Source organism: Gorilla gorilla, chromosome 1, assembly GCF_029281585.2.
Source record: "Gorilla gorilla gorilla isolate KB3781 chromosome 1, NHGRI_mGorGor1-v2.1_pri, whole genome shotgun sequence".
Taxonomy (NCBI): Eukaryota; Metazoa; Chordata; class Mammalia; order Primates; family Hominidae; genus Gorilla; species Gorilla gorilla.
Window position 1 is genome coordinate 38,308,414 of NC_073224.2, and position 16,779 is coordinate 38,325,192.

At 35.4% G+C, this 16,779-nt stretch overlaps 1 protein-coding gene across 3 annotated transcripts in view; it reads left to right on the plus strand.

Annotated features, from left to right (window-relative positions):
- The window catches only part of DNAH14 (dynein axonemal heavy chain 14), a 186,796-nt gene that overhangs the window by 20,424 nt on the left and 149,593 nt on the right, over positions 1-16,779 (plus strand). For all 3 annotated transcript variants that reach the window (XM_055372090.2, XM_055372096.2, XM_004028463.4), the window contains exons 2-5: positions 2,561-2,670; positions 4,851-4,990; positions 10,035-10,184; positions 14,359-14,489. In XM_055372090.2, coding sequence (XP_055228065.2) covers positions 2,594-2,670; positions 4,851-4,990; positions 10,035-10,184; positions 14,359-14,489 — 498 coding nt within the window. In that variant the 5' untranslated portion in view covers positions 2,561-2,593. The remainder of the gene's footprint in view (positions 1-2,560; positions 2,671-4,850; positions 4,991-10,034; positions 10,185-14,358; positions 14,490-16,779) is intronic.

Sequence of the window (16,779 nt, forward strand, 5' to 3'; positions counted from 1 at the left end):
CTATTACTTCAATACTCATATTTAGATTTTATTTACTATCTAAATATAAGTATAGAAATAAAATTTTGTGCTGTATTCATAAGTCCCTTCGTTGTTTTGACTTAGTTCTGTATTTAAATGAGTTTAATGCTGTTATTATTATTTTCTTTATTTACAAGTTGTCCTTTTTTTATGTCTGTGTTGGTGGGATTTATTTTCATGTGCCTTTTATAAGAAGGTATTATGGGTGATATTTTTCATGAATTTTGCATGTTTTGAAATGTTTGTTATTTTCATGCTTAAATGAAAACTTGACTCTGTATAAAATTCTTAAACTATTCTTTTCATTTCCCTTAGGAAATGTTCTGGTATTTGAATGTTGCTGTGAGAAGTGTGAGGTTAACTTGATGTTTTTTACTTGTCTGATATGATAAAAGTAGCTCATTTCATTTTTTTTTACAGTTTGATTAGTAATGAGTTTGAGCAACCTTTCTTATTAGATGTTTGTTGGTAATGATGAGAGCATGAATATGTAAGTCACTCCAAAGTCAATGCTGAGGTTGGGGTTAGCATATACTCTCTTGAAGGAGCTGGCAAATGATGGCCTATCAGCCAAATCTGACCTGCCACCTGTTTTTGTATGTCTACAAGCTAAGAATGGTTTTTACACATGAAAATTCACAACCACTTTAGTGATAGGTAACACTAACTTTGATTCCCAGTTAAGTGAGATGTTATCTTCCCCAAAAGAACACTATTTTTCTCATAGGCCTACTGTATTACAAAAAAATACTTAATTATTATTACCACTTATTGAATTTCATCAATAAAACATTTGTGGCAATTTGTTTTCTCTTTTGTTATATGGTACCTATGTAATAGCCTCAATTTTGCCTTTTGACTCACAAAGTCTGAAATATTTACTCTTTGGCTCTTTTTATTTTATTTTTTGAGACGGAGTCTCGCTCTGTTGCCCAGGCTGGAGTGCAGTGGCACGATCTCAGCTCACTGCAACCTCTGCCTCCTGGGTTCTAGCGATTCGCCTGCCTCAGTCTCTCAAGTAGCTGGGATTACAGGCATGCACCACCACTCCTGGCTAATTTTTGTATTTTTAGTAGGGGCGGGGTTTTGCCATCTTGCCTAAGCTGGTCTCGAACTCCTGGCATCAAGTGATCCGTCCACCTTGGTCTTCCAAAGTGCTGGGATTACAGACGTGAGCTACTGCACCCGGCCTCGTTGGCTCTTTTTCAAAAAAAGTTTACTGACTCTTGCTTTATTGCAAGTCCAGAATGGATTTGATTTAGGGATTTTTTTTTTTTTAATCCAGTGCCATCTACTTCCCTTAGGCTCTGTTTCTTCATCTTATCTCCAGTTATGGTCAAAGTTGTATCCTTCAGTTGTTGGCTGCAGTGAATGATCCTTCTGTGGCCTTTCTTGGTATTCTTTGGGTCATGACTAGGACTCTTTCTGCACCCTGAGTCTCGTCAATAGGTAGACTGTCCTACATTGATGTTATAGTTGTCAGCTTCATACCTACTGTGTAGATTTCTGGATTTTTTTTTTTTTTTTTTTTTTTTTTTTGAAACGGAGTCTCGCTCTTTACCCAGGCTGGAGTGCAGTGGCACAATCTCGGCTCACTGCAAGCTCCGCCTCCCGGGTTCACACCATTCTCCTGCCTCAGCCTCCCGAGTAGCTGGGACTACAGGCGCCCACCACCAATGCCCGGCTAATTTTTTGTATTTTTAGTAGAGACGGGGTTTCACCGTGGTCTCAATCTCCTGACCTCGTGATCCACCCGCCTTGGCCTCCCAAAGTGCTGGGATTACAGGCGTGAGCCACGGCGCCCGGCTGGCATTTCTATTCTAGTAAGAACTACTCTTTCCCCTGGCTTATTTCAGGCTATCTTAGTTGATTTATCTGAAGCATATTCACTTGCCAGCTAAAACTTTTTCTATTCTCCATTGATTCCAGTCTTAAATTTTTGCCTTTAATTCTTCAGTTACAGTACACGGCCGTGTAGCGCATTAACTTTATTTAGAGACTTTCTGTATCTTGTTAGATTTCCCTCAGTCATCAGAAAGAAACTCCCCTTTTTATATTTCATAACCCACTCCCTTTTGTTCTATTCTATTCTGTCTGAAGAACGCTAGTAGTATATGGATGTGGCCTTTTAGTGCTTAGTGAATGATGAAATTAGTTCATCAGCTTCAGCTACCACTTCTGATGACTTTCCTAAGTTCTTTTTGATAATTTCCCCTAAGAAAATAATCTTAAAACTTATCATTATCTTTAGCATGCTATTTAATGTAAGCTAAAATTGTATGTACATAAACCAATGCATGTAAGATGGAAAAAAATTGCCATAGAAAGGAAGTTAGACAATATAGAGATTGCCCTGAGAAGGCTAACTAGCTCAGTGAAGGGTTTGGAAATTATACTGTATATAAGAAACAAAGGCAGTCAGGATATTATATTAAGCCTATTGAGAAGCTGGGAACTATATATGCCATTTCGAATACCAATTGTCATAGCTGTCAGATTGTATTGTATATTAAATATAATAATGTGAATTTTGTTACAGCCAGTTCCTTTATAGTTTCGTTCAGAAAAACATATGGAGACATTTATACCCATTGATTTGACAACTGAAAATCAAGAGATGGACAAGGAGGAAACCAAGACAAAACCAAGGTAAAAGTAAGGTAAAATATAATGAGTTTTTTTCTAAAGTAAGATTTCAGCAGTGTATGGCTGGTGGTAAGCCATTCTGACAGTGAAAGACTTAAAATATCTTATCAGAATTTATTGATGATTCTAGAGTTTAGAAAACCTTAGTTTCTCAGGGAGTGTTTTCTGATCAGACAGGCAAATTAACCCTGGTTGTTGGCTCCTTCCCCCAGACCAACCTTGGATATGCCAAAAAAGTGAGAAGGAGGTTGTTGGATATGAGAAATTAACCAACAACTGAGAAATCCTGGGAAAGCAAAAGGTATCATTTGTAATAGTATCAAAAAATAGGTACATTATATACATAGAAATACTTTTTTTTTTTTTTTTTTGAGACAGAGTCTCGCTCTGTCGCCCAGACTGGAATGCAGTGGCACGATCTTGGCTCACTGCAACCTCCGCCTCCCAGGTTCAAGCGATTCTCCAACCTCAGCCCCCCGAGTAGCTGGGGTTACAGGTGTCCACTACCACACCTGGCTAATTTTTTTTGTATTTTTAGTAGAGATGGGGTTTCACCATTTTGGCCAGGCTGGTCTTGAACACCTGACCTTGTGATACACCCGCCTTGGCCTCCCAAATAAATACTATTTTTTAAAATGATGTAATTATGACCTTTATGAGAAAATTATAAAGTTTAATTGAGAATTCAACAAAATTTATATAGAAGAGCAAAGGGCCAAGAATATGTAAAACACTCCTTAAAAAGAAAATCTGATAATCTTGACCTACAACTATAAAAACTTATTATAAAGCTATCATAACTAAGAAGTGTGCTGTAGAAACAAGGATACACAAATAAAGAATAAAGAACCCAAGAACAGACAATTGTATTCATTTTAAGTGAACATAGACTTGGTGTTATAGGTTAGTGAGGATTGAGTGGGCATGTTCAATAATGGTGCTGTGACAATTGTATATCCTTATTGGGTGGGGGCAGGGGAAGAAATGGAGTCTGTCTCTTACACTATACCGAAAAGTCAAGGATTTAAAGACTTATGTATTAATTAAAAGACTTGTAAAAGGTAAAACTTTACCTTAGGAAAACATATAAGCTCATTTTGTTATTACCTTGGACTAAGGAAAGATTTCTTAAGAAGCCATAAACAATACAAACCATAAAGGAAAAGGTAGATAAATTATATTAAAATTAGTAACTTCTGTTTATAAAGACATCAAGAAAGTGAAAAGATAATTCCAAATCAGAGATACAAAGTGACATTTTGATTGCTGCTCAAAATGTGTAAATAACTACTACACATTGTTAAGAAAATGGCAAAAAATTCAGTACCAAAAAAAAGGGTGGGGAGGACAACAGATATGGATAGACATTTTAATGAAGGGGAAAATTTTCAAGATGTTTATAAACAAAGAGGGAACTTAAAGCGCTCAAAGGAAAAGGATTTAAGAATAATACCTAATAAATGATCTATAAATAAGTTCAAAGACATTGTGCTTTCTTTGTCCTAGAAAAGAAATATTACCTTCTTAATGATATAAGTATTTTTCTTTAATATACCAATAAAGTGCTTTTTTTCCCCTTAACACTACATATAAGACTTTATAGAACCTAGAATTTTCTCTGCTTTGTAAAACTGTGATCTACCATATAAGTCTATTGTAGGCAGTAATTTTGGATTCTGTTCTTATGAAAAAGTTTTTCCAGCAGTAGACAGTTGGCCAATGTCCTGTGAAAAAAAAGGAAGGCAATATATGAGTATGAAATTTCAGAAAATTGTGTTCTGACTTCACTCTGCTTAATTGGGTAACAATTCTTCATCTCCTAAAATGAGATCAAGATTCATAAAGCCCTTCTAAGTTTAAATGTTCAATGATAATTTATATTTATTTTTTAGTGGTAACACCAGTTAGACCTATTTAAAATTTAACTAGACTCTCCATGTAAATGTTGCAGATCTTTTTCAAAGTGCCTATCAAAAATTACTTGAGTGAATAGATATTATATTGTATTGTTCAGAATAAATATTTAATCTTTCAATTATGGAGCATGTTAACCATAGCATTTATTAAACCTAAGAAGCTGTTTTAATTATGAATGTGAAATTTTGGTAATATGCTAATAGCTCAGTATTTTATTGGTGTGATTTTCCATTTATTTTCTTAGAATTGTTTTCTTTGTCATTTAGACTTTTAAGATATGAAGAGAAAAAATATGAAGATGTGAAACCATTAGAGACTCAACCAGCTGAAATAGCAGAAAAGGAAACATTGGAATATAAAACAGTTAGAACATTCTCTGAATCTTTGAAGTCAGAGAAAACAGAAGGTATTTATCAAGATTACTATTCTGGCATGTTGATTTATATTTTAGTTTATGGAAATTGAAAGAAATTTTTCATAGCATTAAATTAAGGAAACAAGTGAAACATATTGAAATATTAGTGTCTATTTTACTAACTTCATTAGTTATAGCAGTTAGCAGTGTCTTCAAATAACGGGAACATAATCTAACTACTCATAATAAAAGTAACGAATATTACTAATACCAGTGAAATGTCAGAATATCTGATATGTCTGTACCACTTTACAGTTTCCATCACTTTTTCATGCATATCATGTCATTTTTTTTGAGGTACAGACCTTACAGGTGGGTCACGGTTCTCCTAAGTCCCCAGTGCCTCTAGCTGTATTGTGACCTCCTTTATTGGTCTTACCTACTAGTGTCTAATTACTCCCTCACATACTTCCATTTTTTAAGTCTTCTTTCCTTCTTCACTCAAATTCTGCCATTTTCAGGATTTGATTTTATTTTTTACCCCAACTTCCTTTCTCATCCAGCACTCTTATGTCCTCACTTTTATAAGCTTCCAGCCCCATTTATGGTGCTTGTGTGGGGAAAACTGTACCTCCTCTCCTTTAAAGTAAATCCCACCACCTCTGGAGCTCCGCTTCTGCCATTTCCATAGGAAGTTGGGGTCCATCAGATATATTCTCTTATGTCTTTTTTTCTCCTAGCTCTTTTGTCAGCACATAAACATGCCACATGCTTAAACACCTTAAACAAAACAACCCAGAAGCATCTTTAGTTCTGTATTAGCTTTTCAGAGTTATCAGTCCTCTTGAAAGAGTAGCCTAGACTTCCTTACCTCTAATTCATTCCTCAACCTGGATTCTACCTCCTTCATTCTACTGATAAGACTCTTTCAAGGTCACCAGATACCTCCTCATGGCTAATCTTTATAAAATAATTAATTTATAAATAAAATAATTTGTATTTTACTGCACCATTCTGCAATATTTTATTATTTGACCACTTATTTCCATTTTTCCCCCTTGACTTTTAGGGAAATTTACTCACCTGGCTTTCTTTATACTTGTCTATCTGCTCATTTTCAGTCTCTTTTACAGATTTTTACTTCTCTGTGTTCCCTTTAAATGTTATTGTTTCTCAGATGTTTTAGGGTCTGCCAAAATTAGTGTTTCCTATTCTCTCTGGACTAGACCATTCTTTGTTTTTAGTAATAATATATAGTCATGTACTGCATAACGACATTTTGGTCAATGATGGACTGAATATATGATGATGGTCCCATAAGATAATAATACTGTATTTTCACTGTACCTTTTCTATGTTGAGATGTGTTTAGATACACAAATACATACTATAGTGTTACAGTTGCCAACAGTATTCAGTACAGAAACGTGCTATACAGATTTGTAGCCTTGGAGTAATAGTCTATTCCATATAGCCTTGGTGTGTACTAGGCCATACCACCTAGGTTTGTGTAAGTGCACTCTTAGATGTTTGTGTGACAGAATTGCCTAATGATGCATTTTTCAGAATGTATCCCTGTCATTAAGCAATACATGACTGTATTTCTTCCTATTTTACCTATTAAATGCATACCACAAACAATATTTAGGTACACCTTTAGTTGTCTTCATCCTCTGCCTGAAGATGGGTATATTTGATTTCTGGAAGGGGCCTGAGCTTCCAGAATTCTGGCCTTCATTGGGCCAGAATGTTTTAATCTGTGGAGTGCCTAGACCTTACAGATAGCTGTGTTTGCAGGCTGGACAAAGCTTCCCCTCCAACAGAGTGAAAAGTAGGAGTACTCTGAGCCTTTTGCTATTTTTCTTAGGAAAGAGGAAAGAAATATAAGGGTAGATAGGGATACAAGTGTTGGGTAAAGCAAGGATTTGGCCATGTTAAGGAATTTTGTCATTATACTTTGAAGATAAGAGCCATGGAAAGGTTCTAAGCAAGGAGTTGATATGAGGATTTCTGTTTTGTAAAGATCACTCTGGCTGTATATTGAAGAACAGATTGGAAGAGAACAAGAATCGATATAGGGGGACCATTTATGAGGCTGTAGATATTCTGAAGGTAGAATTATCAGTTACGGTGATGGGCTTGTGAGAGAGAAGGAGGTGTCAAAGATGATACCTACACTTTGGGCTTGCTTAAAATAATGAATAGTGGTCCCATTCACTAAGACAGGAAGTCCTAAAAAAAAGTCAGGAGTTTAGAGGAAGGAGCATGAGTTCAATTTTGGACATGTTGAATTTGGGGTACCTTTGACACATGCCAGTGATGTCTAGGAGGCAGTTGAATATATGTGTCAGGAGCTCAGAGAAGTTAGGGCTGAGGTGTTGTATTTGGGAATAATCATGTGTGTGGATGTTTAAGCCATAGTCATGGATGAGATTGACCAGTGAGAATGTATAAAGTGAGACTAAAACAGGGCCAAGGAGCCAGGAAAAGGACAGCTGCAAAGGACATGGGATTGGTCAGAGTTAAGCTGAATAGGATGACAAGAAAGAGAGAGTGTGAGGTGTCACAGGACTCACCCAAAGGAAACAATTGTATCCAAAAGGAGGAGTGGTCTAAAGTATCAAATAACACTGGTAAGTAACATGAGGACTAGAAAATGTCCATTGAATTTACTGACCTCAAGAATATGGGACGTGAGTGCTGTTTTTGTGGCATTCCAAAGTCAGACCAGAGTAGAATAAGAAATGCATAGTAAATGAGGAAATAGAGTTAGTGACTATATGCAACTCTTTAGAGAAGTTTAGCTGTGAAGAAAGGCAGGATGTAGACTGATGACCAGAGGAGCTGTGGTTTTATTTGAGGCAGGAGCTGCTTGGATATGCAAAAGAAAAAAGGAGTAGTTAATAGTGTAGGCATGAAGAGACATGATCTAAACAAAATGTGGAAAGGATTGGTCTTGGATGAGAGGAAAACCAGACACCTCCTTTACTAAGTCAGGAGGACAGGAGGGAAAGATGGGTGCACATGTGGGTTGCTTTGTTTGTTTGAAAATGGCAAGTTGAAGGAATTCCCACTGATGCTTTTTTGTTCCCTGGGAAGTAGGCTTTGAGATCATTTAGAGGAGAGAGACTGAAAGGTAAAGGTTTAGAGATTTGAGGAGCATGGAGAAAATCTGAAATAGTCATTGAAAAGGAAGAAGAGCAAGTTAACTGGACAGACAATAGGATTTTTGGTTTGTGTTCAGGATCCATTTGTGGTTAATTAAAATGAATTTTGGGGGTTACCAATCCACCTAGGGCCTCTTTCAAATAGCACTAGGATGTGCAGATGTAGGCACAAAGAACATATAGAGTTGGTTTTATCCAGGGGCAGTGTTTTGCCATACAGATGAGGCCAACAGAAAGAGGGAGTTTAGGATATTGGCAAGAGTGCTGTGGAAAGACATAATCTAAGCTGGATAAAGAGAAAGGTGAAATAAAATAGAGGGATGATGGATTGTAAGAAAGGAATGGGGCAATGGACTGGAGTTCCTGATGAGCTTAAAAAATGGTCATGTTGGGAGAATTAAACAAGCTGAGAGGATGGAGGGCAAGTGATGACAAGCACTATTATGTAATTGTGAATGTGGTTGGTTGATGTAGAGTTAGTGATGGGAGGACATCTAGAAAATGGGGGAGGAGAGCACAGCTTTAGACAGGGTCTTACTTCATGAACACTGAAGTCATCCACGTGATGGCAGATTTAGTATGGAGAAAGTTGGCTCTCCCGTGAGCCAGAGTTCCAGATTGAGTGACCAGGCAATTGGTACTTATCAATGAAGAGTGGAAGAATATAGTGGAATCAAAAAGCATGAGCTTCTAAGGAATAGGATTTTTTTTATTTATTAAAGAAAGAGGGCAAGTTGTTATGATTTGGAAGTGGTGAATGGAGAGTAAGGAGTGTTAAAACAAGCTCACTTTCCAATCTTGAGGTAAATGGAGTGTGGGAATATAAACAGCCTCTAACCAGAGGGTCGCATGTCAGTAGTGCCATAGGGAATAACTAGGTTTCAACTAAGGTAGAGAGGTCAGAGAAATTCTTGGAATAGAGCTTAAAGATAGAAGAAAGTTTCCACAACTACCTCACCAATCTTTCCACTAATGCCCACATTTTTTTCATTGTGATCTCCTGAACAGTCCTCTTGTTTTCTTATCTTTCTCTCATCCCCAGCCACCCTCCTCCTCACTACCCCACAATTGAAAGCCTTACCATCATTCAACATTTGATCTTTGGAACAGGAGAGGTCTGTGGTCTCCTGATTATACAAGTGGGAAATTATCTCTCTCTCTTCTGAATTAGGACTATTGGTTGAAATAAAACTTACTGTTTATTTCATTTGTATCCCTTTGTTTTGTTTGTAATTATCGTGTCTTTTGCCTTACTAAATTGTAGCACAATGCCTTGCACTACAGAAATATTTGTTCAATGAATGAGAACAAGAAAATGTATTTCTTTCTTCAAAGGTCTGTTTTTAATATTTTCCCCATTCTTCTATGTGTTAAGTCTACCAATTAGGTAAGCCATAGACAAAATAAGAAATAGACCTTTTGTTACTTTTCTGTATTTATATCTAAATATTTTCTCTGCTCAGTTATCAAATTACAGTTAATAAACAGGGTCCTCTTCTGTATTTATTTCATGTGAGGATTCACACTTTAAAGATTTAGTATAATATTCAAAAACCACAGTTACTTTTGTATCAACCTAATAATAAAGTTACCTAACATTTACCTTAGTAAGCACTTACTGTGTGCTTTAAATGTATTAACTAATTTAATTCTTGTAACAACCTATGAGGTTCTTACTGTGACAATCCTCATTTCAAAGGTGAGGAAAGCAAGGCAGATAGGTAACTTACAAAGTAAATCATGTGACTATGAGTGTTAAAGCTTGTATATGAGCTTGGAACCCAGGCAGTGGGATTCAGCCTGTGCTCTTAACTACCATGCTATACTGCCTTATATAATCAATAACTGTATTGCTGGGTATGTGGAATTACTATGGTATTATTTACAGCTCACACTAGTTATTCAGTTAATAATGGTTTTATTTTCAGATTACCTTAGAGAAAGTATAATTCAACAACATATGGTTTCTCCAGAGCCAGCTTCCCTTAAGGAGAAAGGGAAGTCAAGGAGAAAAAAGGATCAAACTCATGCTTGTCCAAATGTTAGGAAAGCCAGGCCTGTGTCCTATGATAGAACAGGTATGTGGTATCACTGAACCAATTGCTTAGAAATCACTATACTTTTTCAGATTATTCTGTGGTTTGTGTGCTTATATTGGACACTGACTTTAGAAAAAACAGTCTTACTGAATTTTATGTGTTTGGTTGCTTAAGGATTATTACAATGCTTTTTAAATTCTTTTTGAAAATCTAAAATATTATGTTGAAAAATTGACAGAGACTGTTTAATGACTATTCTTAACTAAGAACAATATCTGAAGGCTATGATTTTAGAACTATAATATAAACTGTATGGTTTTTTACATACAACTGTAGTAAAACTTGATGATTTGATTTTATTTAACAATTTTATGCCTTTGCCTGATAGAGTTTAAATCCCCAAATAAATAGTTTATTTAAATAGATTTTCTTCCACTAACATCTTCTAGTTTGTGTTTTCTCTATAACTGAAATTCTTCTTAGTATTAATATTTTAATTTTATAAAAGAAAGGAAACTTTTCTATTTTCACTGAAACACCATGGTACAGAGGTGGATTTATCATAAAGCTATTGAAGCCTAAGCTTCAGGGCCTCTCACTCACACAGGGTTCATCCCTTCATCCTTTCTTTAAATAAATATCCTCAAAATTATAAGTACCTCATATAGCACAAAACCTCCACAGACGTGGTGGTGTTCATGCCCTTGTATAATTCTCTCCCCTTGAATGTGGAAAGGACCTGTGACTGCTTCTAACTAATAGGTGATGGGCTGTCACTGCTGTGAGCATATTACATTATCCAATACTCCATTTTGCTGGTGGACTTGTTCTAGAGTCTCTCCCCTTTGCTGGCTTCAAAGAAGCAAGCTGCTATGATTCCAATCACAAAGAAATGAATTCTTCTTACAACCTGAGGGAGCTTGGAAGCAGATCTTTTCCCAATAGAGCCTCCAAATGAGAATCCATTCCCAAGCAACACCTCGATTACAGCCTTTGAGACTTTAAGCAGAGGATCCGTTAAGCTGTATCCAGAGTCCTGACCCACAGAAACTGTGAGATAGTAAATGTATGTTGTTTGAAGCCACTAAATTTGCAGTAATTTGTTATGCATTGTATTAGTCCTTTCTCACACTGCTATGAAGAAATACCTGAGACAGGGTATTTTATAAAGGAAAGGGGTTTAATTCACTCACAGTTCTGCATTCCTGGGGAGGCCTCAGAAAACTTACAGTCATGGTGGAAGGCAAAGGAGAAGCAGGCACCTTCTTCACAGTATGGCAGGATGGAGTGAGTGCAAATAGGGGAAATGCCAGATGCTTATAAAACAATCAGATCTCATGAAACTCACTCATTATCATGAGAATAGCATGGGGGAAACCACCCCCATGATCCACTTACTCCACCTGGTCCCACACTTGACACATGGGGATTATGGGAATTACAATTCAAGGTGACATTTGGGTGAGGACACAGAGCCAAACCATATTATGCATCCAGGAAACTGATACAGTGGCTTTATTGCAACAAATGTTGCTGTACATCAAGAATTCTTAATATTTCGTTGCATTATCCTTCAGTGTTTTGAAATTGGTATCTAGTGTAAGAAGGGCCAAAAATTTAGGCTTAATGGCTGCCAGATAAATAAAATTCTAATTCTTTACTGATTGCATTTCTTTAATTTGCTTCCCTCATTTAGCTTCTATAAATTCATGAATATGTAAACTGATAAAGACCTAAGTGGCATTTTGTTTAGATTTTAGAACAATTATTAAATATTTCAAATATACAATATAGAGAAAATAATTTAGTATTCATGTACTCATTACCAGGATTTAACAACATTTTGTCATTTTGTTAAAAAAGAAAGTTGTAGACAGAATTCTAATATGCCCTCCAGTATTCCTACCCTCTGGTGTACATGCTTTGTATAATTGCCTCCCCCTAAGTGGAAGCAGAACCTGTGAATATGATGGACTGTCACTCCCATGCTTTTATGTTATTTTATATGGCAAAGGGATTTTCAGATGTATTTAAGGCCCTTAATCAAATCAGTTGACTTTAAATTTATCAAAGGAGACTATTAGGGGCATGCCTGACCTAATCAGATATACCCTTAAGAGACCAGAAGCAGTAGCAGAGGCCCTGTCACTGCCTTTGAGGAGCAAACTGCCATGTTGTACAGAGGGCCACATGGCAAGAACCCTAAAGCTAGCTGAGAACTGTACCCAGCCAACTACCAAGAAAATGGGGACCTCAGTCATACAGCCATAAGGAAACGAATTCCACCTCAAACCTGAGGGGCTTGGAGGCAAGTCTTTCACTAGCCCAGCCTCTAGATAAGGGCATGGTCAGCTGACACTTTGATTTCAGCCCTGCGAGAACCTGAGCAGAGGACCCAGCCAAAATTTGCCAGACTCCTGACCTTGTTTCTTTTTAGTAAGCATTCTTGATTCTGTCATGAACTAACCTAACTCTTTTTTAGAAAAATGTTTTCTTTCCAGCTTTTTGAAAGTTGTTCCTTATATTTTACTATTTATTCTGAAAAAGCGTTCTTTATTTTATTTGCTGAAATTGCCTCCATTTTTGAACAGTCTTTGTCAGATCTATTGAATCTGCCAAATCACACTAAAAAATGGAAATGCTAATTTATGATACTTTCACGATATTACACAAGGGGAATACCCTTGCCAATAGTTGATATTTTCCAATTTTAAATTTTTTGCCAGTCTGAGTGAGATATGTGTTTTCAGTTTTATTTTAGTTTGCAATTCCCTGATTACTAATGAGGTTGAATACTTTTCCATATGTTTATGGGCCATTTATCTTTTCCTGTAAATTTTTTGTTCATCTTTCTATCAAAATGTTTATTTTTTAATCATTAAGAATTCTTGAAATATTTGGTATAGTGATATCTAGCCTGTTATATAGGTTATAAACATCTTTTTAAAATTTGTTAATTATATTTTAACTTTGTGTATGGTAGCTTTTCTTGTGTATAAGTTGCTAAGTTTGAGCCAGTCAAATTTATCATTGTTTTCCTTTTAACATGCTTTGATTCTTTTTCAAGAAGCCTTCACTACCCCACATTTATAAACATATTCTCCCATATTTTCTTCTAGTATTTCTATAATTTGTTTTTCCACATTTATAGCTCTAATCCATCTATAATTTATACTTGCATATAACTGCATATTTATTTCAAATGGCTAACCACTTTTGCATTATGATTTATTGAATAATCGCTCTATTGATTTGAATTATCTTTTTCACTTATTAGATTGGCTTATATACATAGTTATATTTCAAGACTCTAATTTTTTTCTACTTCTGTGCTTTTCTATGTCAATACCACACTATTTTGATTTCTAGAAGGTATATATTTTTATATCTGGGTCTATGATGTTACTTATCCTCTTGTCAGACATACACAGTTTGTACCATATCCTTAATACTAATTTTCAATACCTCACCTAGGGCACAAAATGTAAAGAGGGACTCACTCTTAGAGTCATGCAAGTGCCTCATCCTAGTTATAATAGTGTCTTATACAAGAGCTCAAGTCTCATTTAATCCTTAGTAAAGAAGTTGTTTTAGTCCAATGCTGTTTGTAAGTTCTAGAGGGCCAGAAATATAACTTCTTAGCATGGCTTTTTGTATGCTTCTCTTTCCATGATTTGTTCTATCAAGAAAGGAAGTTTAAGGGCCAGCAGGACAACCTATATTGCATGGTAAATAAAAGCCAAGAAAAGAGACTCTTTCAAGAAGGAGAAGATTGTTGATTGTCAGCTAAGAGATTAAGTGAGAGATGTTCTGAAAGGTGTCTGTGGGATGAGCATCCTTAGGAAAAATGTCTCCATCCCACACTGTCATCCCTACTTTTCTGATCCAACTGTCCCTACCCCAGCTTAGGCATTTATTAAGAAAAGCCGTATAACCAGTTCCTATTCCTAGTCTCTTCTCTTGTTACTACCTGTGTAATTATGAATTAGGTCTTTTGTGATATCTTTCTTAAATTCATAAATATTATTCCCTCTTTCTAACTTCTGTTAAAACTGAGTTTTGAGCTATTTTTTCTCCTCTAATAATCGTTATGTATACTTTAAGTTACCATTTAAATTTTTCTCTATATAGAAATATTTGTAATATTATGCATTATCCTTAAGTGATGCCCACATTTGCACTTATATTGGATTTTTAAATTGTTCTATACCAGAACCAAAAGATGATGATGTGATAAGAAATATTATTAGGCTACGAGAAAAGCTTGGTTGGCAAACTATATTACCGCAGCACAGTTTGAAATACGGAAGCTCCAAAATTGCAATTCAGAAGATTACTTTAAAGGTATTGTTCTATTTTATTTAATTTTGATCTTTAAAAATCAATATTGAAATTATATTTTAATTTTTATTTCATTTCAGATATTATGTCAAAGTCAAACATTACATTAATATCAAGTTACAATTATTTCATGGTAAATGCAAAAGTATTTGACATCATTTCATTTTACTTATTTAAGAAATGGAGAATAGATAAAGCATATAAACTTTAAGTCTATAACACATCAAAATGTTTGTGTCTGTCACCTCTCATCACTTTCTCTGAGTGAGTCCCCAGGAAAGGGGTATCATCTGCCTGAAACTTGAATCTACTGTTTGGTTTCTGGATATCACTTTTTCTGTGATTTAAGAAGAAATTGTTAGGTAATGTAACATTCTGTTCTTCTCACACTCTAACTCCCTGGTACCTGATTTTCTATCTCGTCTGGTCTGTATTTCCTTATGCTATTCATTTTTTTCTTACCCATTAGCCTCTTTCTTCAGAGAAATTTTAGCTTGTCCCAGGTCACATGACCAGAGGGTGAAAGTTATGGTAAGAACTAAGGTGTGTGTCCTGAGACCTCATTTATTACAGGTGCTCTAAGATTGAGCAGGATCATCTCTCCCTACTGTTAGATAGGGAATTCTGAAAATGTGGTCCCCAGGCAAGCAACACTGGAATCACCTTAGAACTTACTAGACATACACATTCTCATCTGCACCCTAGACCCACTGAATCAGAAACCTTGAGAGGCAGAGCCTTGCAATCTGTATTTTATTCAGCTCTCCACATGATTCTAATGCACAATTAAGAACCACTGCTTCCAACCAAGGATCAGTAGATTTTTTTCTGAAGAGGACCAGGTAATAAATATTTTAGATTTTGAAACTACTGAACTCTGTCACTGTAGTACCAAAGCATTGATAGATAATACATACATAAATGGATGTGACCGTGTTCCAATAAAACTTTATTTACAAAAACAGGCACCTGGCCCTGTTCTACACTGTTACCATGAAGATAAATCATCTTTTAATCATTTTTCAGAGGCAACAATGTGAAGGAAAGTACATGTATAATCAAATCAGATTCACCTGGTTTTGAACCTATACACTCACCATATTATCAAGTTCCTAACCTCTTGAGCTTTCGTGTTTTGACCCTGAAATGGAGATAATAATAGTTACTGTGGAGGACTGTGAAAATTAAATATATGCCATGGTGCCTGGCAGGTAGTGGGCACAGTAGTTTAAAAACAAAACCAAACCAAACCATAGCTGTACATGGGTTCCTTGGACTCCCAAATAAAGTGAATTTCATTTGTGTGTGAAGAAAGGATTGAGAATATGATTAAACACTTGTTTTTAATTGAAAAAATAATTTAATTGGAACATATTCTTATGCTTTTATAATTTGATTTTTAATTATATATATGATCTATTTGGAAGATTTGTATCTACCTTGTTTCTTAGTAATGTTTTGAAACCTAATTTAGACTATAGATAACTCAAATAGCCAAATAACTATTAAAAAGGTCATACATTATACAAGTCATCATTTAGAGCTCATTTATTTCCTGTTATTTGCAGTTTTTAGACTTGTTTTTGAGGATTTAATATTGATTATATTAGAAACTGAAATAAGAAAGTGAAACAGCTAAAATAATTGAGAAGAAACAAGTAATCTTCAAGGAAGACAGAATTTTAAAAAGTGTAAAACTGGATCCAAAATTTAAAACTACAGTGATTGGAAACCATTTAGTTACACAATAGCTTCTGAGGACATCACTAAATACTAAATGCTTTTTTATGGTAAAATTTAATTATCCAGAAAAGACTAAAGTTTTCTTATGATTTTAGAATTTTTTATCAATAAAAGTTAAAAGTTTCAAGAAACTTTTATTTTAAAGCTAAAAGAAATAAATTTTACTTAAAATTTTCCTTTCTGTGGAATGGCTGATTTTTCAATGCCAAGTATGGGAGAGGCATTATAGTTTATTGCAATAGCTCAGAATATGGGTTTACAGTCAGACTTGGATTCACATCCCTACTTCACCATTTCCTGAATTTGTGACTTTTCTCAAATTATCTAACTTATCAAAATATTCTTTTTTTAAAATTTGAAAAACAGGGTCTTTCTCTGTCACCCAGGCTGAAGCCACAGTGGTGTGAGTAAAGCTCCCTGCAGCATCAAACTCTTGGGCTCAAGTGACCTCACCTCAGCTTCCTGAGTAGTTGAAATTACAGATGTGAACCACCTCACTCAGCTCCATCAGAGTATTAATTTCTGCAATTGTTTAATGAGGTTGAAAATA